At 43.2% G+C, this 19,840-nt stretch overlaps 2 protein-coding genes across 3 annotated transcripts in view; both read left to right on the forward strand.

The window, feature by feature from the left end:
- The first annotated feature begins 1,930 nt into the window (after window positions 1–1,930).
- On the forward strand, window positions 1,931–19,421 carry smarcc1a (SWI/SNF related, matrix associated, actin dependent regulator of chromatin, subfamily c, member 1a). 2 transcript variants are annotated; one of them, XM_061080795.1, is made up of 28 exons: window positions 1,931–2,140; window positions 4,125–4,244; window positions 4,338–4,423; window positions 4,794–4,875; window positions 5,109–5,201; window positions 5,316–5,385; window positions 5,538–5,607; window positions 6,134–6,209; window positions 6,664–6,789; window positions 7,698–7,816; window positions 8,404–8,534; window positions 9,117–9,176; window positions 9,304–9,341; window positions 9,569–9,690; window positions 10,091–10,162; window positions 10,255–10,368; window positions 10,493–10,646; window positions 11,195–11,302; window positions 11,458–11,532; window positions 11,841–12,099; window positions 12,222–12,383; window positions 13,457–13,512; window positions 14,761–14,914; window positions 15,096–15,274; window positions 15,396–15,530; window positions 16,807–17,116; window positions 17,478–17,603; window positions 18,003–19,421. In XM_061080795.1, exons 1-28 carry the CDS (start codon window positions 1,952–1,954, stop codon window positions 18,092–18,094), a joined length of 3,378 nt encoding a protein of 1,125 aa, XP_060936778.1. In that variant the 5' UTR covers window positions 1,931–1,951; the 3' UTR covers window positions 18,095–19,421. The 2 variants fall into 2 exon arrangements, with proteins under 2 accessions (XP_060936778.1, XP_060936779.1); XM_061080796.1 differs by having other exon boundaries at window positions 11,473–11,532.
- cspg5a (chondroitin sulfate proteoglycan 5a) overlaps window positions 19,326–19,840 on the forward strand; it is a 57,129-nt gene continuing 56,614 nt past the window's right edge. The window contains exon 1 of the mRNA XM_061080903.1: window positions 19,326–19,383. Within this exon, the coding sequence (XP_060936886.1) occupies window positions 19,326–19,383 (58 nt within the window). The remainder of the gene's footprint in view (window positions 19,384–19,840) is intronic.

The raw sequence follows: 19,840 nt of genomic DNA on the forward strand, positions 1-19,840 counted from the left end.
TTATCTTATCTTATCAAATGAATTGTTAATTCACTAAATCGTCTAAAGATGTTAATGCTAATAATGGTAATTTTTTAGAGAAAATTTGACATTTGTTTAGAAACACTGATATTTAATGGACATGAATGAATGAGTTACTTAAACTACAAAACATAATAAACTAGGGCTGCAAAGCAGCACTGGGTGGGCTCGAGCACATGCATTTTGAGGCGTTGCATGCTTTTTGCCTGAAAAAACAAAAATAACGAGAAAGAGACGTGACCTTTGCAACACATAAAGTTTCCTTTGATCTAGGAAGACTGACACTGCAGGAGTGGAGTTGTTTGTTTGCGGCTCAGCATCAAAGGATTCCTGGTCCATGTATGTCCGCGTTACAGAACATCATGTTTTCATGGCGTGTAATCAAACTTTGACGACACCCCACGGTGTGACTAAATAAAAATCCGTCAGTCAGTTTTTATCTCCATCTTGTTGTGATAACACTCATCTCAATTTGAAGTTGTTCCGATGAAAGAAGCCCTGGTACAAGTACATCAAAGTAAAAATGTGGAATATGGCCAAAATGGCCTCTAAATGCAAAATAGCAGGCTTCCTGTTGTGTTTTTTCCAATTGCAACTAAATACTTTTTTTGTTTGTCTGGTCATGATACACCTGTATATCGATTTTTGTGAAGACCGGTCAATGTAAACACGTTCCAGGGGTCTCGGGGGGGCACCGTTGAGCCATTTTGCGCAAAATGGCTCAAAAAAAAGAATGCGTAAATTTTCACCACTTTCTAACTTTCTGCAAATTTTGGTAAGAAGTTGAGCATGGTAAAGCCCTCAAAAAGCCAATTCATTTGTCTGAATAATAATAATAATAACAAAAAATTTTAGGGCTGCAAAGCAGCACTGGGTGGGCCCGAGCACATGCATTTTGAAGTGTTGCTTGCTTTTTGCCTGAAAAAAAAAAAAAAATTACTGAGGAAATATTGACACAGAGCTGTTCAGGCTTGGACTCTGATCATGAGACAGAAGTTTGGTGGTGATATGACAATGCACAGTGGACTCTTTTAGCGCGCCGTACCTCAATGTTTACACGGTTTGAGGAAATGTCCCAGTTCTGAGCGAGAAAGAGACGTGACCTTTGCTAGACATAAAGTTTCCTTTGATCTAGGAAGACTGACACTGCAGGAGTGGAGTTGTTTGTTTGCGGCTCAGCATCAAAGGATGCATGGTCCATGTATATCCGCGTTACAGAACATCATGTTTAATCTCCGTCTTGTTGTGATGACACTCATCTCAATTTGAAGTTGATCCGATGAAAATCCTGGTACAAGTACATCAAAGTAAAATTGTGGAATATGGCCAAAATGGCCACTAAATGCAAAATAGCAGGCTTCCTGTTGTGTTTTTCCAATTCCACCCAATTTTTTTGTTTGTCTGGTCACGATACACCTGTATATTGATTTTTGTGAAGACCGGTTCATGTGAACACGTTCCAGGGGTCTCGGGGGGGCACCGTTGAGCCATTTTGCGACGCCCATTGAAAATTCCTTCAGAAAACGTACATTTTCACCACTTTCTAACACATTTTGGTAAGAATTTGAGCATGGTAAAGCCCTCAAAAAGCCAATTCATTTGCCTGAATAATAATAATAATCCTTACAATTTCAACAGGGCCTCACCTGACCTTTGATGTCAGTGCTCGGGCCCTAAAAACTGTATTGAAGAATAACTAAATAAAAAGTTTTCATACAACAGATGTTTTCACTTTTCTAACTATCACATGTTTCTAACTATCACATGAAGACTCTCTTTCCTTTTGTCCTCTCCCGGGGGGTGCAGAAGACTACATTTCCCACAACCCCCTGCACCCGGAAGCTGCGCAGTGAGGCTGTGCGAGGGGAGTTAGTGCGAGCGGCGCCGCGGCGGAGGAGCAAGACAACGACAAGCGGACTAAACACACACAATGGCGACGGCAACGGCAGGCGGGACGGGCTCCGGCGGACCGGCCACCGGCCCGGTCACCGGCGGCGGAGGGGCGGCGGCGCTGGGGCGGAAGAAGGACGGCGGCCCGGCCACCAAGTTCTGGGAGAGCTCGGAGACGATCTCGCAGATGGAGACGGTTCGGCAGTGGATCGGGAAACACTACAAGAAGGTGAGCTAGCATCCGTGGATCCCTCCGCAGGCCCGCGGCACAATGGAGGCTAGCTGCCCGGAGCTAACCGACGCGAATACTTCACCTCCGCGGACTTTTTACTCGTGTTCTCCTCCAACACGAGTTAGATTAAAACAATTAAAACTCAACGCAACGTGCACTAGCTGCTAATTAACCCCCCCACCCCACCACCACCCTTTCCCCGGAGCCTGTTTACCCCTGAGCTAGCTTGCTGCTAGCTAGCTAGCTAACCCTCCACCCTGCAGCTAACAACAAGCTCACAGGGGAAATGGCTTTAATCGATGTTTGGATCCAAGCTGCAGCTGCATGTACTTTTATTTACATTCACAGTATTTCGCTGTTCATGTTATTTACATTTAAACTCCTTTATCTGTGATGCTAAAGGCCCCGAGAAGCTAACGCGATGCTAGTCACGGGACAGCATGCACTCAGTGGACATGTTAGCTTGGTTAGACCCACACATCTGCCTCCTATTCCCGCTCAAAATCCCTCTTAGCCACGATCAAATCATGAGAAAGCTTGAAGATGAGTTTGTTTTGAGGTGCAAGAGGAAGTAGTGAGAGTTTATTAATCATAACAACAATCCTCCAGTGTGTGGAGACTAGTGATGCTGCGGAGTTAGCCAAACAAAGAGTGAGAGCTCCTGTCTCCTGGTGTCACTCTGCTCTCTCATTTCAATCTGTAGAGAACAAGAGAGGAGAGATACACACAGGACCACGTGTTGTTGTTGTTGTTTGGATGCAGAAGATGAAGCTGCACAGTATAAACACTTAATATTTATAATAATTCATAACCAACATGTCAGGTTCGTCCTGGAGGAGTCGCTCGGATCCGGGTTGTTGGGGTCCAGCTGCTGCTGCGTTCTGCAGATTCATTCATTCGGTTTTATTTATTTTCGAACATGTAAATAAAGAGAGACAGAACTTATACAAACAAAAAAAGGTGTGATATACAAGCAGCGGTGATTGAGATACAATCAAACTCTTCGTTTGAAAGAGTGAGAAGAAGTAAAAACGTTTTAATTAATAAATATCTTATACTTAACCAGCTTCCTATATATCTATGAATATTTGGTTTACCCGTGCTCTATATTGTGTATAATGTACACAAATATATGTAAAACAAGGCAACCATTAATCCAATTATAAACAAATTGTCATTGTTGTTTATAGCAAAAAGAGAGTAAGGTAAACTAAAGGAGAATCAATATTAAGCTATCAAATAAAGAAACAGATCCGGTGCAAACACCTAGTGATTGTCTCTTCATCCCTGCATCTTGTGAACAACATATTTATTTAAAACTTGGTTATGTTTGGAGCTGTTCCTTAACCTCACTCCACAGATTGAGGTGCAAAAACTTCTCCTGGTTGTTCAGATATAATAAGTTTTTGATTGTTTTCTTGGAGTAACTTGTTTTGAGCCTTGAACAGATGAGTAAGATGTTAGAAGTGGTTCTCTTAGATATGTTTCCTCTGTGCCACACTTGCTGTTTTCTAAAGCAGGAGAGATTCACTGGAGGGTTTATGTTTGCATGAGATTTTACAAATTGTACATACATGTAAGCACATCTGTCTGTAAGAATCCACCCTGCCTCAGTGTCCTTGAGCAACACCCACTGCTCCCTCCAGCTTCAGATGTTGGTGACCCTGATCTCTTGACCTCTCTGTGGATGCAAATGAAAACAAAAACTCTAGAGGCCACTTCAAATTCAATGCACATCTACAGGCAGTAACATTACATAGAAACACGTCCTCTAACATTCACACAGTTATGTCTCATTTCTTTGACACATGATAATAAAACAAACACCTTCGCAAATAGGATTTTCCCCTAACATTATTGTTGATATTGTAGTTGTATTACCGCCTTGTTTGAGACAAATTGTGTATCTGCAAATGTCTTTGTCACCATTTCCACGAGTGTGAGTGAGTTGATGAATGTTTTTATTTCTGTCTGGTCCCAGTATGTCCAGAACGATTCGCCCTCCAGTAAGTCCCTGGCGGGCCTGGTGGTCCAGCTGCTGCAGTTCCAGGAGGACGCGTTTGGACGCAGAGTCAACAATCCTGCTCTTACCAAGCTACCTGTGAGCACAACACTCACACATACACACACAATCATGCATCTCCATTATGTGGTGTTTGTGCATGATAACATTAACACACCTTCCTATTTTCAGGCAAAATGTTTCCAGGATTTCAAGGCAGCGGGGGCTCTCTGTCACATCCTGGGATCTGTCTACAAGTTCAAGAGTGAGCAGGGCTGGTGAGTTCGCTCATAATGTTTATTTCTTTATTCACAGTTTCACTCTATCTCAAATCTTTAAATAGTTTGTTTCCTTTAATTACGTATATTCTTGAATTTCAACAAATCATTTTATTTTTGGATAGTGATCCATGAAGATGTATAATGTTATTTTTACAGTTCCTGTTTGCATCACTCCCTAGTTCTAGTAGTTATGAGGCACAACAGGACTAGGTACCTTTTTATTACCCTGAATTTATTGTTGGAACAGCTTGTAGCCAGTTTAGCTCAAGGAAACAAGATTTTAAGTGTTAACAATTACTGAAATGTCGTTTGATTTGAGTATCACATCAGGTTTGGGCTCTTACTGACTTCTGTCCACTGTTCCCAGGCGTCGATTTGATCTGCAGAATCCCTCCAGGATGGACAGGAACGTGGAAATGTTCTTGAACGTTGAGAAGAACTTGGTCCAGGTATGAGCCGCTGAATCCACACAGAAGCTTCAAGTGTTTTCAAACTGGCTGAACAACATAAACCTGAATAAAGTCTCTGCTGATATCTCTGGATGATCTTCCTGTCTATTAGTCAGATGTCATTTATAGGATTAACAAAAATCGCAAAGTGATGTTTCTTTTGCTGGTTGTTCCCTGCATGAATTTTGGATACAATTTTCTCTGATTCTAACTTCATGTCTCTGTACCTCTAGAATAACTGCCTGACTCGACCCACTGTCTTCCTGTCGCCGGACATCGAGCAGAAACAGGCCAGTAAGCTCAAAGACATCGTCAAGAGGCACCAGGTGAGCTCCGACCTAATACATAAAACATATTTCTCAGTTAAGTAAAGATGTTAATGTGAAACTGTTTTATATCTTTTAATTTGTTGATAACATTTTACCTTCTTTTGATCTCAGGGCTCGATTACTGATGACAAGTCAAAGGCCACCCACCACATTTATCCCTCAGCTTCCCAACAAGACGAAGGTAGAGAATTGTCTTTTTACAAAAACGTCAAATCTATTACCAGCATTTTGTTAATCGTAGACAACAAATTTATGTTGTTTTTTTTGTTTGAAACACTTGCTTTGTGAGTGTGTGTGCATCTATATGTTAACACTGGTTTGTGTGTGTTGCAGAGGAGTGGCTTCGACCGGTCATGAGGAAAGACAAGCAGGTGCTGGTGCACTGGGGTCTCTACCCAGACAGGTAATAACGTGACCCTTCGAACAACCATAGGCTTTGGTTCATGATGTTTGATAAGCCACCATTAAACATACTTTTATTGTTTTTTCCTATGACTGTCATAACATCATCAAACAGTTTTACAGTTTTCTCGCCGACTCAAAAGTTGGTTTTGGATGCTGGAGTAGATTGTTCATTTTTATTCTGTTCGCAAAAGTGGTTTACGACAACTAAACTCAAGTTAGTATAACATCTAAGAGATAAGTGTTAGGCAAATGTAATCAATTGGTTTTAAAGCTTTTGTTTTTGGTTATTAGAAAACGTTTTGTGAAAGAAGAAATTTGTTTTTTTTACAAGATTTTAAGGTCCCTGGTATCATTTGTAGAATATGTGAAATATATTCCACTGAATCCCTGATTTTTTTTTTATATTAATCCAAAAATATTTATAAGTTAGGCTGAACTAATCACCACGGTAACCCAACTTCTCTCAGTTGAGGACAATATGGTTATGTGACATGCTCCTTATGTACTGTTTGTTTTTCTTTTAGCTATGACACCTGGGTCTCAGCCGGCGAGGTGGACGGTGACGTGGAGGATCCTCCGAGCTCCGACCGACCCTGGAAGGTGAGGGTTGAGCAGAACAGGCAGAACTGAACTAGACAGTTTTGAAATGGTATTTGGTATTGAAAAGGAATAAGTTAGCATCCAGTGTCATATCAGGTCCTTTATCCATATTGTTGTCATCCACCTCCACTAATGCAGATGGAACATTTATCGAGAGTGGGTATTGTTAATGCGGTCAATTAAAAACAAAACACCAGAAAGTTGTGTCAGGAATCAGGATCTAAGTGGTGTTATACTTAAACTTAATTTCTTTGAGGAACTCTACACGTGGTTGTTAAACCAATCGGCATCACTACCAGCTGCACTTAACAGATGTTAAAGTTACATTTTATCAAGTGAATTCTAATGATGAAGAAATCAGGGCAGCAGTTTAAAGGGATGGTTAGATTACAGTCTTATTAAATGATAAATAAACAACTTGCTTCAACCTCTGTCTGCTTCCTTCTTCAATCAGGTTCACGCCAAGTGGGTTTTAGAGACAGACGCCTTCAACGAGTGGATGAACGAGGAAGACTACGAGGTCGACGAGAACAAGAAACCAGTCAGCTTCCGCCAGAGGATCTTCCCCAAAGAGGAGGAGGTAGATACTTGATTGTGTGTGTGTGTTTGTGTGTGTGACCCACAGCTTTACTTGTTTGTTGTATTGAGAAAATGTCTTCCACGGAAAAATTTTCAGCACCAGTCGAAATTTACACTGCAAAACAGAAGAATACAGATTCAAAGTTTTGTTATTGAGTCCAAACTCAGCTCATGGATTCTGGACTATGTAGAAAAAGTTGGTGATGGAAATTTTTCCTGATGACCTGTATATGAGTGTGTTTGCTGTGAGCTTGTGTGTTGTGGCTGTGGACTGTGCATCCTCCTTCCTCTCTGTTGTGCCTCTGTCTGTTTGTTGCTCATCCTTTCCAAAGCTTTCCTCGCAATTGGTCTCCTTCCAATGTGTTTCAGGGTTTCTGTCCATGTTTGGAACATCATTTTGAACATTGTCCACGATTTAAAAATCAAGACAATCTGCTGGTAGCTTAACTTGGTAAAAATGTTCACATAATTTCAAAGAAAGACATGAGTTATATTAAAAAAATTACGTTATTTTGTCATTAAGTGAAAATGGCTGGAAATAATAAGACACTTGTTTAATTGAAAGTTGATGCATTCGTTTCTTTGGCCTAAAAAGTTATCAAACAACTTCACCAACTATTAATTTAACAAACTTTAAAAAAAGTTTGGCTGCTTTAGACAATTTATGGCAAATAAATATTTCACCACAAAACTTGAACTGAAGGTTTGTGTGAAAGAAGCTTCTTTAAAAGAACAGAAGACAGAAACCCTGATCATCACCACCACCTCAGCATCCCCCCTCCCCCCCGCCGTCGCTCTCCCAACGCTTCCCCTCCTTGTGTGTGCAACCGTTCCATCCTCTCATTCTGCCACTCTTTCTCTCATCCTCCATCCCTCGCTCCCTGCGCTGCACGGGGTTTGTCTGATCAGTCTTCCCGTACACCCGATCGAAAGGAGCGCAAAGCCAACTCCGCCGGCAAGAAGAGGAGGCGCTCGCCCTCGCCGCCCAGCACTCCTGTTGAGTCTCGCAAGAAGGGAGGAAAGAAGGGGTAAGACGCCCACGTTTGATATTTATTTGTATTAAATGAAGGAGACTGAACAAAACCGAGAGCTTGGAAATGTATATACTAACATTAAATCAAGTGTTTTCCTGTTGTGTAGCATTAACTTGAGCTAAAACAACAGGTATTTGGCATATTTCAAGATGGAAAGTCCCTCAAGTCAAACAACTATGTGCACTGGATGCAAGACTTCAGTTTTGTATTCCTCAAAGAGTTTAACCCAATGCTAGGCCATACAGAAGTGACGTTATATAAGTTATTCTTTTTAAAGGTACCAGTAATGGATCAATAACTCTTATCGGCCAAACACAAACTCCAGGTATCCTGAATGATGGAAAAATGATATAATACCACCAATCTTGTCCTGTATGATGTTAAAAAAAGATGACTTTGCACTTCAAACTAAAGACAATGGCAGAGTGACTGAGGTAAAGTCAAAGCTTTGACTCTGAGTCACGTGCAGTGAAGATTTCATGGTCTGCAGCCCTGAAGAAGACTTTGTCTGAAGAAGGATTTCTGAAGCACCAAACGCACTGAATTGCTAAGTCCTAACTTGGTTCTCTCTCTGGTGTCAGGAATCCCGGGCCTCACTGGAAGCGACGAGTTCACAGAGGAGAAGAGGAGGACACGGAGGAGGACACGACCAAGGACCTGGACGACTCGTCGGCTGGGGCCAGCCTGGAGGAGGGCAGCGTCTCCAAAAATGGTGCGTGTGTTTTAGGAATGAGCTGAAACGTTTATTTGCATCAGACAGTGTGTCCTTTTCAGTTATTGTCCTTTTCATTGTTTCATTTTTCTTCTTGTCTGTTTTATCACCCAATTCATTCATTTGTGTTTTTTTCTGTGGTGGGTTTCCTCTTGTGGTTTTTCTGTGTTGTGTTGTTATCGATCATAAGAGCGATTAGAATAATCCTCAGACTCAGACAGTGTTTCAGTCACAAATGTAGGAAAACAGCCTGAGGATTTTCTTTTTAACAATCACAGATGAATGAAGATTGATCTGAAACTCTCATTCTTCTCTTTCAACCCAAATACAGAATCCTCAGTAAAACTGCTGTTTTTAGACCAGGTCCCCTCTGCGATGCCCCACTTTCACAAAAATCTCCTCCTTTTTCATTCCAACAGACACACACACACGTACCCGTTCTCCCTCAAATCTATTTCCGTGTCCTCAGCGAACCAGAGTGCTGCTTAATGCCTTCAAACCCACAACTGAATTAGACTCGCTTAGATTTATTTCAAATTTTTACCCTTCAGCACATTTATCTCCTTTTTCCTCCAAACGCAGCAAGTTCAAAGAAAGACAGCGAAAGCACTCCGGTGAAAGGAGGGAATGTGGCCGACTTGGGTATGTAACTATTTCATGTTCTGTGTCTATTAGCTTGTGTATTACATTAATCAAAACTGATTGTTAACATTTAAATACAAGCATTGTGATGCATCCTTACAAAACAATGTGTTTTTATCTTTTCCAGATGACATGGAGGACGACTCTGTGCTGTCTGGTGGAAAGGTAAGATGACTGATGACTGTCAAACCAAATACTGTAGTTGTCTGTATTGTTTACTTTAACCTTTGCTCAGGGCACCTACCAATGTTTATTGTACCCATGTACTAGGTTTTTAATATGTTGAGGTTAATCATTATCAAGTTAAAAACACAAATATTCATCTTCAATCCGTCTGAGTCGTGCTCACACACAAGCAGTTTTAAATCATGCTGACCTGTCTGATATCGCAGGATGACGAGGACACGGGCAAAGCAGAAATCAACCGGCTGATCGACACTGGCGAGGACAACGTGACTGAACAGACTCATCACATCATCATCCCCAGCTACGCTGCCTGGTTCGACTACAACTGGTAAGAGCTGGGAGGAGAGTTTAAATGTTGGATACTTCTGCAGGGTTTTGATTTTTGTTTTTCTTGTGATATAATATGAGAAAGCAACAAATGTGTTGCTCTATAATGGAGGCTATGGACCAGAATTAAGCAAATTGGAAGTCAATAGGAGGATTTATTTATGACCAGCTGAGGAGTGTTGGTGTTTCATTTTGATGAATTTATATTATTTAGCACCTTATTGTAATCAAAGTGTTGTTCTAGTGAAGAAAGACAGTCAAATATGTCTTGTAGGTTTGAGACATTTTGTCAAGTTCCAAATGTTCAGATAACTAAGAACTAAGAGTCTTTATTTAATGTTTATAATCACTCATGGTAATTTGTCCTTATTTCCACTTATTTTTCTGTCCTTTCTTCTCAGCATCCATGAGATTGAGAGAAGAGCCCTCCCCGAGTTCTTCAACGGAAAGAACAAGTCCAAAACTCCAGAGATGTAAGTTAATACACATGTACACACACATGTCATGAAGTGGTACCTTTCCTGTTGTGCTGATCTCTTTGTGTTTCTTCTCGACTCTCTAACAGATACTTGGCCTATCGTAACTTCATGATCGACACGTACCGGCTGAACCCTCAGGAGTATCTCACCTCCACCTCCTGCCGCAGGAACCTGACCGGAGACGTGTGCGCCATCATGAGGTGAGTTAAGTCCCGTGAGCGTGTGTAGTCCTCAAAATGAGATGTGTCAGCATTTAAGACATTTGTGGTGCATCGATTTTCTAAAGAGAAGGAAATGAACCCAGCCTCTGCTCTTTGTGTCCAGGGTCCATGCGTTCCTGGAGCAGTGGGGTTTGGTCAATTACCAGGTCGACTCAGACAGTCGCCCTCTGCCCATGGGCCCCCCACCCACCCCCCACTTCACTGTGCTGGCTGACACACCCTCCGGCCTCATACCCCTGAACCACAGACCCCCACCGGTAAGGACAACTCAGGTGATATGAAACTGACTGAGCTAGTCCTGGGTTTGACGAAATTATATAAGGATATGTTGGTGGGTTTTGTTTCAGGGAGTGGAAGATGAAATTTGGTGCAGGAAGGACAGTTTGAGTAATGGATTAGGGAATTTAAAGGATTATCAAATGTTACCACTCAGCACAGGAGGAAGATTTTGAAGCTAACACAATTTGATTTGATTTACTCGTCTGGTCCTAGTCAAAGGAAAACAACTTTCTTTTACATTTGAGAGTTTGAATCAATGTGTGAATGACATTTTTTTAATTGAAAAGAACAGTAATAAGGTATTGAAATAATAATAGTAGTAATAATCATCTTTAATTTAAACGAAAGAGCGGAACTCCTGTTTTCATAGAGTGCTGTTTGAATGTGGGCTAAGATGAAAACAAAAATGAAAATTGCAGCTGGTCAACAATACTTATAACACCAGTACTTTGAAAACTCAAATAGATCCATACACGTGCCTCTTAAACTCACTGAACATAAACATGAACGTGCTTCTTTCCTCCAGATTCCTCCTCAACAGCCGATGCCCAACTTCATCGACAAAGGCAAAGAGAAATCCATCGACCTGCAGAACTTTGGCCTTCGCAGCGACCTCTACAAGAAAAGCGCCAAGGTCAGCAAACGACTCGTTGTACATCCTGAATATACTTTCAACACATTTAAAATATCCTAAAAACAACTTAAAACATTATCTTTTCACTTTGTATGGTAGACAAACATTTGTCTCATTCCACTGATAATACTGTAAACATTGTAAAAATGTTTTAGTATGTTTCTCTACAGGCTAAAGCCGTCACTTCCACCAGGGACTGGACCGAGCAGGAGACTCTACTGCTGCTGGAGGTGAGTCCATCAAAAGAAGAAGAATCTGTTGTTGTCCTCTCTCTTCCACACTTCTTCCTCCTTCGTTTAACTTATTCCATCTTGATTCCTTCTTTCTGTCTTTAAAAATCTTTCCTCCCTCTATGAAAGCTGACTTAATTTCTCTTTTCCCCGCTGACTTTTTAAATACCATCTCTTCCACAGTACATATTGTTCCTCCTCTTTCCCTCCATCCCATCATATTCCATCTTATGACCCTTAAGTTTGTACATTTCCACCTCTCCTCTGCTTCTCTTTTAATGCTCCTCTCTCTCCTCGCCCTCTCCCAGGCTCTGGAGATGTTCAAAGACGACTGGAACAAAGTGTCGGAGCACATCGGTTCCCGCACCCAGGACGAGTGTATCCTGCACTTCCTGCGGCTGCCCATCGAGGATCCTTACCTGGAGAGCACAGAGTCCACTCTGGGTCCTCTGGCCTACCAGCCCATTCCCTTCAGCCAGTCTGGAAACCCCGTCATGAGCACTGTTGCCTTCCTGGCGTCTGTGGTCGACCCCAGAGTCGCATCTGCTGCAGCCAAGGCAGCGCTAGGTGAGAACTGAGTGGAGGAAGCTGAATATGAGGAAACAAATGTCTAAAAATATCTTTCAAACCCTTAGAAGTGTGTCGGATTAATATCTGAATCATAAACGAATGCATCTGTCCGTCTACAGAGGAGTTCTCCCGTGTGCGTGAGGAGGTTCCTGCTGAGCTGGTGGAGGCTCACGTGAAGAAGGTGCAGGAGGCGGCCAGGAGCACAGGGAAGGTCGACCCCGCCTTCGGCCTGGAGAGCAGTGGCATCGCTGGCACGGCCCCCGAGGAGCCGGAAAAGACCGGTGAGTCACATGTGACCGAGAAGTAGAAACAGGATTCTGCTTGATTCTTCAAGGGAGTGGGGTTGTGGGATTTTATATTTGATTTACATATTTTGATCTTATTGTGTTGAGGCGATTGCAGCCACTGGAGGGCAGTATAGGTTAGCAGTTTCACAAGCAAGCCTTTGCATAGAGAGGAAACTTTGAGTTCAGATCATTGTCGTGCCTGTTTGTGTGGTTGTGTGGTTGCGTTGTTGTGTTTGAAGGCCGAGTGAGGACTGGATAGTGTCTTCACTTTGTCCTCAAACAATCACATGAACACGAGGCTGCAGTGATCGATGTGTCTTGACATTTCAAGTCAATACACATGTCACCAGCACGTCCAGCAGGGGGGTGAGCCACACAGAAGTATTTGTGTATATGTGTGTGTGCATATTGCCGTGGTAACCAGTGGATTAAAACAACAGTGGCAGATGGGGCAGGAGAGCAGGAGGAGGGGGGGGAGCAGAAAACTGGGTCATCACACTCCAACATGAGCTTATCTCTTCCTCTCTGTTTTGCTTTGTGCTTCCTTGAAACATTTCTCCCTCTGGTTAACGTGTGTGTGTGTGAAGACGTTAAAGACACAATCATCTATCATAGTGGACATTGTCCTCCAGAGGCCTCATTACAAATCAATAACCTTAATGCAGTCAGCGCCTTGTTTGGCATGAAGCACTCGACCAACACACACATCATCACACAGTCAATATTCAAACCTTTAACACACACACTCAAGTGCAGCTATGACATGATTTAACACTCAGCCACACAAGTGTATTCTCCTGGTTGTGTATGTGTGTACACATCACACCCTTCCCTGTGGGCCGATACACTTAAAATGCTTTTGACCTCAATTTCCTCTCCGGACGCACTTCCTTCCATCACCGTTTCATTGTGTTCTACTCAGAGAATCAACTAATGTGTTTTATTGTCTGACGCTTGTTTATTCTCGATTAACTTAAGGCTGGAGCACAGCTTTCTGTAAATAAGTTATCAATCTGTGATCGATGTGTTATTCTGTGACTTATTCTTTATCAATCTGTCGCCTGCAGAAACCGCAGAGCCAGAAAAGATGGACACGGACTCAGACTCCCAACAGGCTGATAAGGTAAGACCATGTTTCCTTGTATGCTGCAAATCTCAAAAGGCCTGTTTTTTATTATTATTTGTTATTCTGCTCATTCCTTTTCATTTGGGAATGAATGTTTTAATGGGTCCCTCTGCAAATTAAAAACACAAGGCTGCCAATAAATTGTATTATTCTCTTTGCCAACAAATCCCACATCGAGACCAAATTCAACCAACGCATTAATCAGTCAAAAAACACTTTCCTTTCCTGTCTATGGAACTCGGCCTCGAACCCAATGCTTCCTACTGAGGATACAAGTCTTTTAAAAGTTCTTCACGAATAAATACTTTCATTGTGCATAAAATAAGTCTCTAAAACAACCTCCATGTTTAGCAAACTGTGCTCAAACAGAAGTAAACTGTTGTTTGTTGGGAACTGTTTTCAGCAGCAGGTTAATACACATTAGGTGATTTTATTTCCAGCAGAGGAACCACTAGGGTCGAGTCAAAGTAAACTACCGGATGTGTGCTAGTGGTAATAAAGAAAGATGGCTCCCAGTTCCACAGTGTGGCTCACCAGTGGGTTTTTAATAGTTTGAGACCAACAGTGAAGCTCTGTGGTCCAGAGGAAGAAGCTGTTTTTGTCTTTAGGTGTCACATTAAATTAAATGACAGCTAAAAGGTGACAAACCTCAGTTCCCTAACAATAGCAAGTTATTTTCCAGGAGTTATAGTTTTGCAGCACCTTTCAAATCATTTGTTCTTAATCTGTTTTAGTGTAAACGTTTGATGTGGTAAAACAAAAAATATAAACAATTTTGGACAACCAGCTCATATATATTCACTTGTGTATTTTTTTAAAGATTAGTCCACTCTCCCACATTGTGTTTAAAATAAATGTTTCCACTCGTCTGCAGTTGGTCCTTGTCTCTCGTGTGGAAAGGCCCAGCGGGGGAATTTAATGACATTTGCAAACGTTCACATTGTCTCCGCTCTGCTGGGCAGCTCGGTGCTTGATGGTTTCCTCATTAACATCCATTAACCAGTGTCAGCCACTCTGTTCAAATCACAGTGATTGTCCTCAAACCATAAGTAGGGTCACGACAGGACAGGAACTATCACTTAATTCTCCTAGATGTGAGGCCCTGAGCTTAACGGCTACATTCACCTGTTGCTGTTGTGCAGTTGTCAGATCTGAGTACGACTTGTAACACAGGCTCTTGTTTGTGCGTCTTTTGTTATTTGTATGTGCCGCTTATTTTTATTTCCCTGTGTTTGAACCGTTCAGGCGGAGTCGAAGGAAGAGGCAGAGAAGCCCAGTGAGTCTGCAGAAAAGAGCGAGAAGACGGACGCTGCGGACAAGGTGAAGAAGGAAGGAGCAGAGTCGTCGGACCACGAGGAGGAGGCAGAGGAAGAAGGAGAGGCCAAGGCGTCTCCAGCAGGTAAAGATTAATGTCCCAAACATTCACAGTTCCCAAGCTCGCGTCCAGACCGTTATTGTCCATCGAGTAACCTGCCAAGTCTCTTCTCGATCAATCAAATGTCTCTATGGTACAACACTTTATTATTTGCACTTAAATACAGAAAACACTCAACAGTAAGTTGTGTTTCTTTCACTTTCAGAAAAAGAAAAGGAGGAGACCATGGAGACATCGCCCTCAGAGCAGGAGAAGGAGAAGGAGGAGAAGGCAGCTGAAGATGAGGGAGAGGAGAAGAGGAAGAAGCTGGAGCACGACATCGGAGAAGGAAACATCGCCACGGCGGCCGCAGCTGCTCTGGCATCTGCTGCCACCAAGGCCAAGGTGAGACGGCAGGAGAGCTGATACAAGTCTGGGTTCACTGCAGGAGTTACTTTAGAAACTTTTCAGAAAGACATTGGTCATTTTACTGATTCTGCTTTCTTCCCCTTGTCTCTCTTGTCAGCACTTGGCGGCCGTGGAGGAGAGGAAGATCAAGTCCCTGGTTGCTCTGCTGGTTGAGACGCAGATGAAGAAGCTGGAGATCAAGCTGAGGCACTTCGAGGAGCTGGAGACCATCATGGACCGAGAGAAAGAAGCGGTAAGTCCAAAAGCTGAGGTTTAAACTCCAGATTAAATGTGAACTCTGCTCCAGCACAACTGGGGAAAGATGGCACATTATGGATTATTACATGCACTTAAATCCTCCACACTCTGAGCTGTGGTTATTAATAATGCATGTGGTCTGTAAACACAAGCTCATCCTGCAGTTTGAAGTCACACCCCCTCCAGTGGTAATTAAAATAAACCTAAGAGTGAACAAAACACGTTTACAACTTCAAACTCTCATGGTTACATATAATTATCAAAATGTGAATTAACCTAAATTTATAAAATGTGGGATTCTCCTGTAAATGACTCAGAGACGTCTCATAATAATGCATTGATATTTGAAGAAACATATTTTTGAGAAGAATTATGTTTGGTATAAACAAGTGTCGACATCCAAAACCAAATGAAAGTGGCAAGTAAACATTAGCTCATGTTGGTCATTTTCCAAATCCTCCAGAGACTGGAAAGGAAACGCTGAATCAGCTCTTTGTTAAGGAACTGAATTGCAAATGAATCATTTTCAAGTGAAACTGTTACCTGTCTGTAAAAACCAAAAGAAAAGCCCACGGCTGTGTGTGTTTGTGTGTTTGTTTCTGTGTGTGTGTTTGTGTGTTTGTTTCTGTGTGTGTTTGTTTCTGTGTGTGTTTGTCCTGCCCATGGACCGTCCCTGGAGACGCGAGCACGAGTGTAAAACTGTGTTTTCCGCGGTGCAGGCATCGGGAGTGAAGCCCAGTTTCACAGCTGTAAATAGTGCATGAAAAGGAGCCTGGTTTACATAAGCTTCCTGAAGACAGGAGCGAAACCAAACCTCTGCCGCTGCCATCGGCCGTAAAACACCGAGCTTCCAACCAAAAATACAAAGATCCACACAGAGGAGCAAAGAAACAAAAGATGGTTTTACACAGTCTGGGCAGGATTTCTCTTCTGCAGACAAACAGGAAGAAAACTTTCATAGAGCTCTGAAGGAAACTTTAACATGGCAGATACAAGTTAATCTGTTTGAGTTTACTCACTCGTCCCTGATGGGATCTAAACATGCAGAAAAGTTTGGTTTATATAAGATTCAAGAGCTCAGTTTCTAAATTTAGAGCCTCAGCGATTAAGGGTTAATGGTCAATTTAAATTTCACCCTTTGACGCGTTTAAAGATCCTTATGTGTTGTCCAATACAACTTGATCCACACTTGGCTTCCTGTCGTTCTTGGTGTTTGATGTTGATGTATTTTATTCATCCTTCTCTTCCGTCCCGTCCCTCTCTCTCTGCAGTTGGAGCTCCAGCGGCAGCAGCTGCTCACCGAGCGCCAGGCGTTCCACATGGAGCAGCTCAAATACGCCGAGATGAAGGCGAGGCAGCAGATGGAGCAACAAGCTGCCGCGGCAGCCGCTGCCGCTGCCGCTGCTGCTGCCCAGGCCCAGGGACAGACCCCCGGATCCGGGCCTCCTCAGCCAGGCATGCACCCCGGAGGACCCCCACCTCACCACGGAGGACCCCCACCACACCACGGAGGACCACCGCACCCTGGATACCCCCCAATGGGTCACCACCCCATGGCCACGCTCCACCCGGGACCGACAGGTGAGAGATGAACCCAGAGCATGAATGTGAAGTGTTCAGAGAGGGAGACAACGAGCAGGAAGAAAAGAGATGCAGATTATTTTCTAGAACGTTTCCTCTGCACACAATTATTTAAAATCTACTTGTGGAAAATGTTTCCTCAACCAATCAACAGCCAGTCTCTGTTTCCTGTAACCATCAGTACCACAGACTGATCACATGGTTCATTCCAAACAGGCATGTTCACAGATGAAGTAAAGAGAGCTGGAGATTTAATGGCTTAGTCGTCGTTTAAACAATCTTCAAATTTCTTCAATCTTTTACCTGCTGCTCCTTCAAATCTCCACATGTCTGATTCGTTCTCTCTCCTCCTCCTCTGCAGGACCGATGGGACCAAACCAGCCGATACCTGGACGCATGATGCCCGGACCACCCTCTGCAGGGGCCCCGTCCAGCGGCATGGCTCCCATGATGCCCCCCCGCCACTCTGGAGCTCCCAACGGCTTGTGTGAGTTCAGATCTCCTTCTGCCAGTATGTCTGTGTACATGGGATGATGAGACAAGCTCACAGTGATCTATGTTTGTAGTTGTGTTGACCGTTGAATTTACTGAGAGCAGAATCCAGTGTTTACACCACAAACAACCGAAGACCAAGTTTCTGGGAAATCAAATATTGCTTTGACTCGACCGCTGACATCTGCTGTTTACTCTGAATGTCAGCCGCAGCTAAATGTGTTGTTCATGACTGCTTATTAGTGTCACCTCGGACTTTATTGAGTCTGCAGCCGGCTCCTGACACTAAAGTTTTACCTGGTGATCCTGGAAAGGGACAGAACTCCAAACCCTCATGTTGGGAATCATCACCTTTTCCTTTCTTTCTCTAAAACCAGAATCTCTCTCTTTCCAGACCCCGGCCCAGCGCCTGCACAACCTGAACCGGTTCCTGCAGTTGCTGTGGGTCCTCCAGCCCCCCCGAGTGCACGAGTGGCTGACAACTAAGAACTAAACACACACACACACACACACACACAAACAAAAGCACACACACACAAAACTAACTTTATCTTGCGACCGATTCAATATATTCCCCTCAGATCCCAGATATTCCATTAACGTCTTCACAGGACACACACACACACACACAGACACACACACACTCAGGGTTCAGTGGCAAGGGTAACCCAATTATACACACACACACACACACACATCCAGGCTTCCTCTCAGGGCACAAGACTTGTCCAGTAATAAACACTGTTTTCTGCTCTGTCGGGTCAGATGGAGGCTGGAGAGAATAAGTACAGGACAGTGTGTCAATCAAGCCAATCACTAGGGGGAGCTAGTGAGTCCAGACAGCAGGGGTTTGTGTGTTCATGCCCTGAGCTGTTACACACAAACACAGACCATTCAGACAACAACATGATAAAACACACACACACACAGAAGAGGACCCAGCCTGCCCTCACTCTAGTCTTGTCGAGTATCTACCTCTCGCTCCTCTTTTTAAACAATACACTGTAGTTCTTTGTGTGTCTGTGGATGTGTGTGTGTGTGCTCAGGATAGAGGAGTGTGAGATGAAGAGATGGAGAAATATGATCGTCTACAGGCAAACAAGTTTCAATTCGACATATTAAAGCACGTCGAAGACAATTCTGGGTTTTACAAATAACAAAGTAATTTGTCTCCGCCCCCTGATGTAAACTAAGATGATTATATAATTTATCTTATCTACAAACCCCATGAAAAGCCCAAAGTCAACAATGTACTGTACTCGTCCGTCTTTCATTAAATCTCCACCTTGTCTCCGGCTCTCGAGCCAATTTGTTCCAACTGTTGAGTGAAATCTTTTAAAAACCCTCAAAAATAATTCCAATTTCATAAAACTTGTACACAGCAAAGCTCTGGTGCAACGTTGTGGCACATTGATGTATTTCTAAATAACAATTAAGCTGAATCCGTAAGAATAAAACATTAAATATCACCAAACTTTTCTTTAAGCATTAACACAACGCTCTCAGATCTGAGTCTGTTAACACACACGTACACACAAACACACACAGAAACGTAAGCTAGGCTGAGGCTCACACTGGAGGCTGCGTCCACACACACCGACCTGGCCAGACCCTGCTACACACACTGGACACACACAGACACACACATATAAACAGACACATACATATAATCTCCTGCTGACCTTCACACGGCCTTTACAGAGAGGGAGACGCTGTGATGCGGCTCGATGGAAACACGCCCGACGGCGAGCGGCGACTCCTCGGCGCGGTGGCTCGTAGACGTTTTTAGGTGCTGATACTGTAGCGACTGAACCCCCCCGCCGCCCCCCCCACACCTCCCTCCTCCCCCTCACACCTCTGCTCACAGATCTCTTAACGCCTCGTGCTCTCTACCTCGCTAACCCCTCGCACTGACCTATTCGCTTTGTAGCCACTAGCCACGGTAATAAAATAAAAATTAGCAATATCCTCTCTTCTGCATATCGACCGGTTTGGGCGGCGAATGAGACGAAATCATGATTTCACAGTTTAGTCCTGAAGTCCTGTTACCTGTTATTAAAAAAGCAAAATGAACCCGGGGAACCACCACTGAGCGTTTTCATACCCGGCTGAAATGTGTGAGATGTTAATTTCATGTCGACACTCAGAAGCTGTCGTTGGTCATATGTTTCTTTTCGGAGAATTTTAAAAAGTACTTTTTGTTTCATATATTTTCTGAATAAACACGTGACC

The sequence above is a fragment of the Limanda limanda genome, chromosome 11 (genome assembly GCF_963576545.1).
Source record: "Limanda limanda chromosome 11, fLimLim1.1, whole genome shotgun sequence".
NCBI classification, from domain to species: Eukaryota; Metazoa; Chordata; class Actinopteri; order Pleuronectiformes; family Pleuronectidae; genus Limanda; species Limanda limanda.

Excerpts from the sequence above, each read along its gene's own strand:
- smarcc1a (XM_061080795.1), top strand. The coding sequence starts at position 1,952 with ATGGCGACGGCAACGGCAGGCGGGACGGGCTCCGGCGGACCGGCCACC. Across the intron at positions 11,533-11,840 it reads AGACTCTACTGCTGCTGGAG|GCTCTGGAGATGTTCAAAGA; the intron begins GTGAGTCCATCA and ends GCCCTCTCCCAG. Across the intron at positions 17,117-17,477 it reads GCTCCACCCGGGACCGACAG|GACCGATGGGACCAAACCAG; the intron begins GTGAGAGATGAA and ends CCTCCTCTGCAG.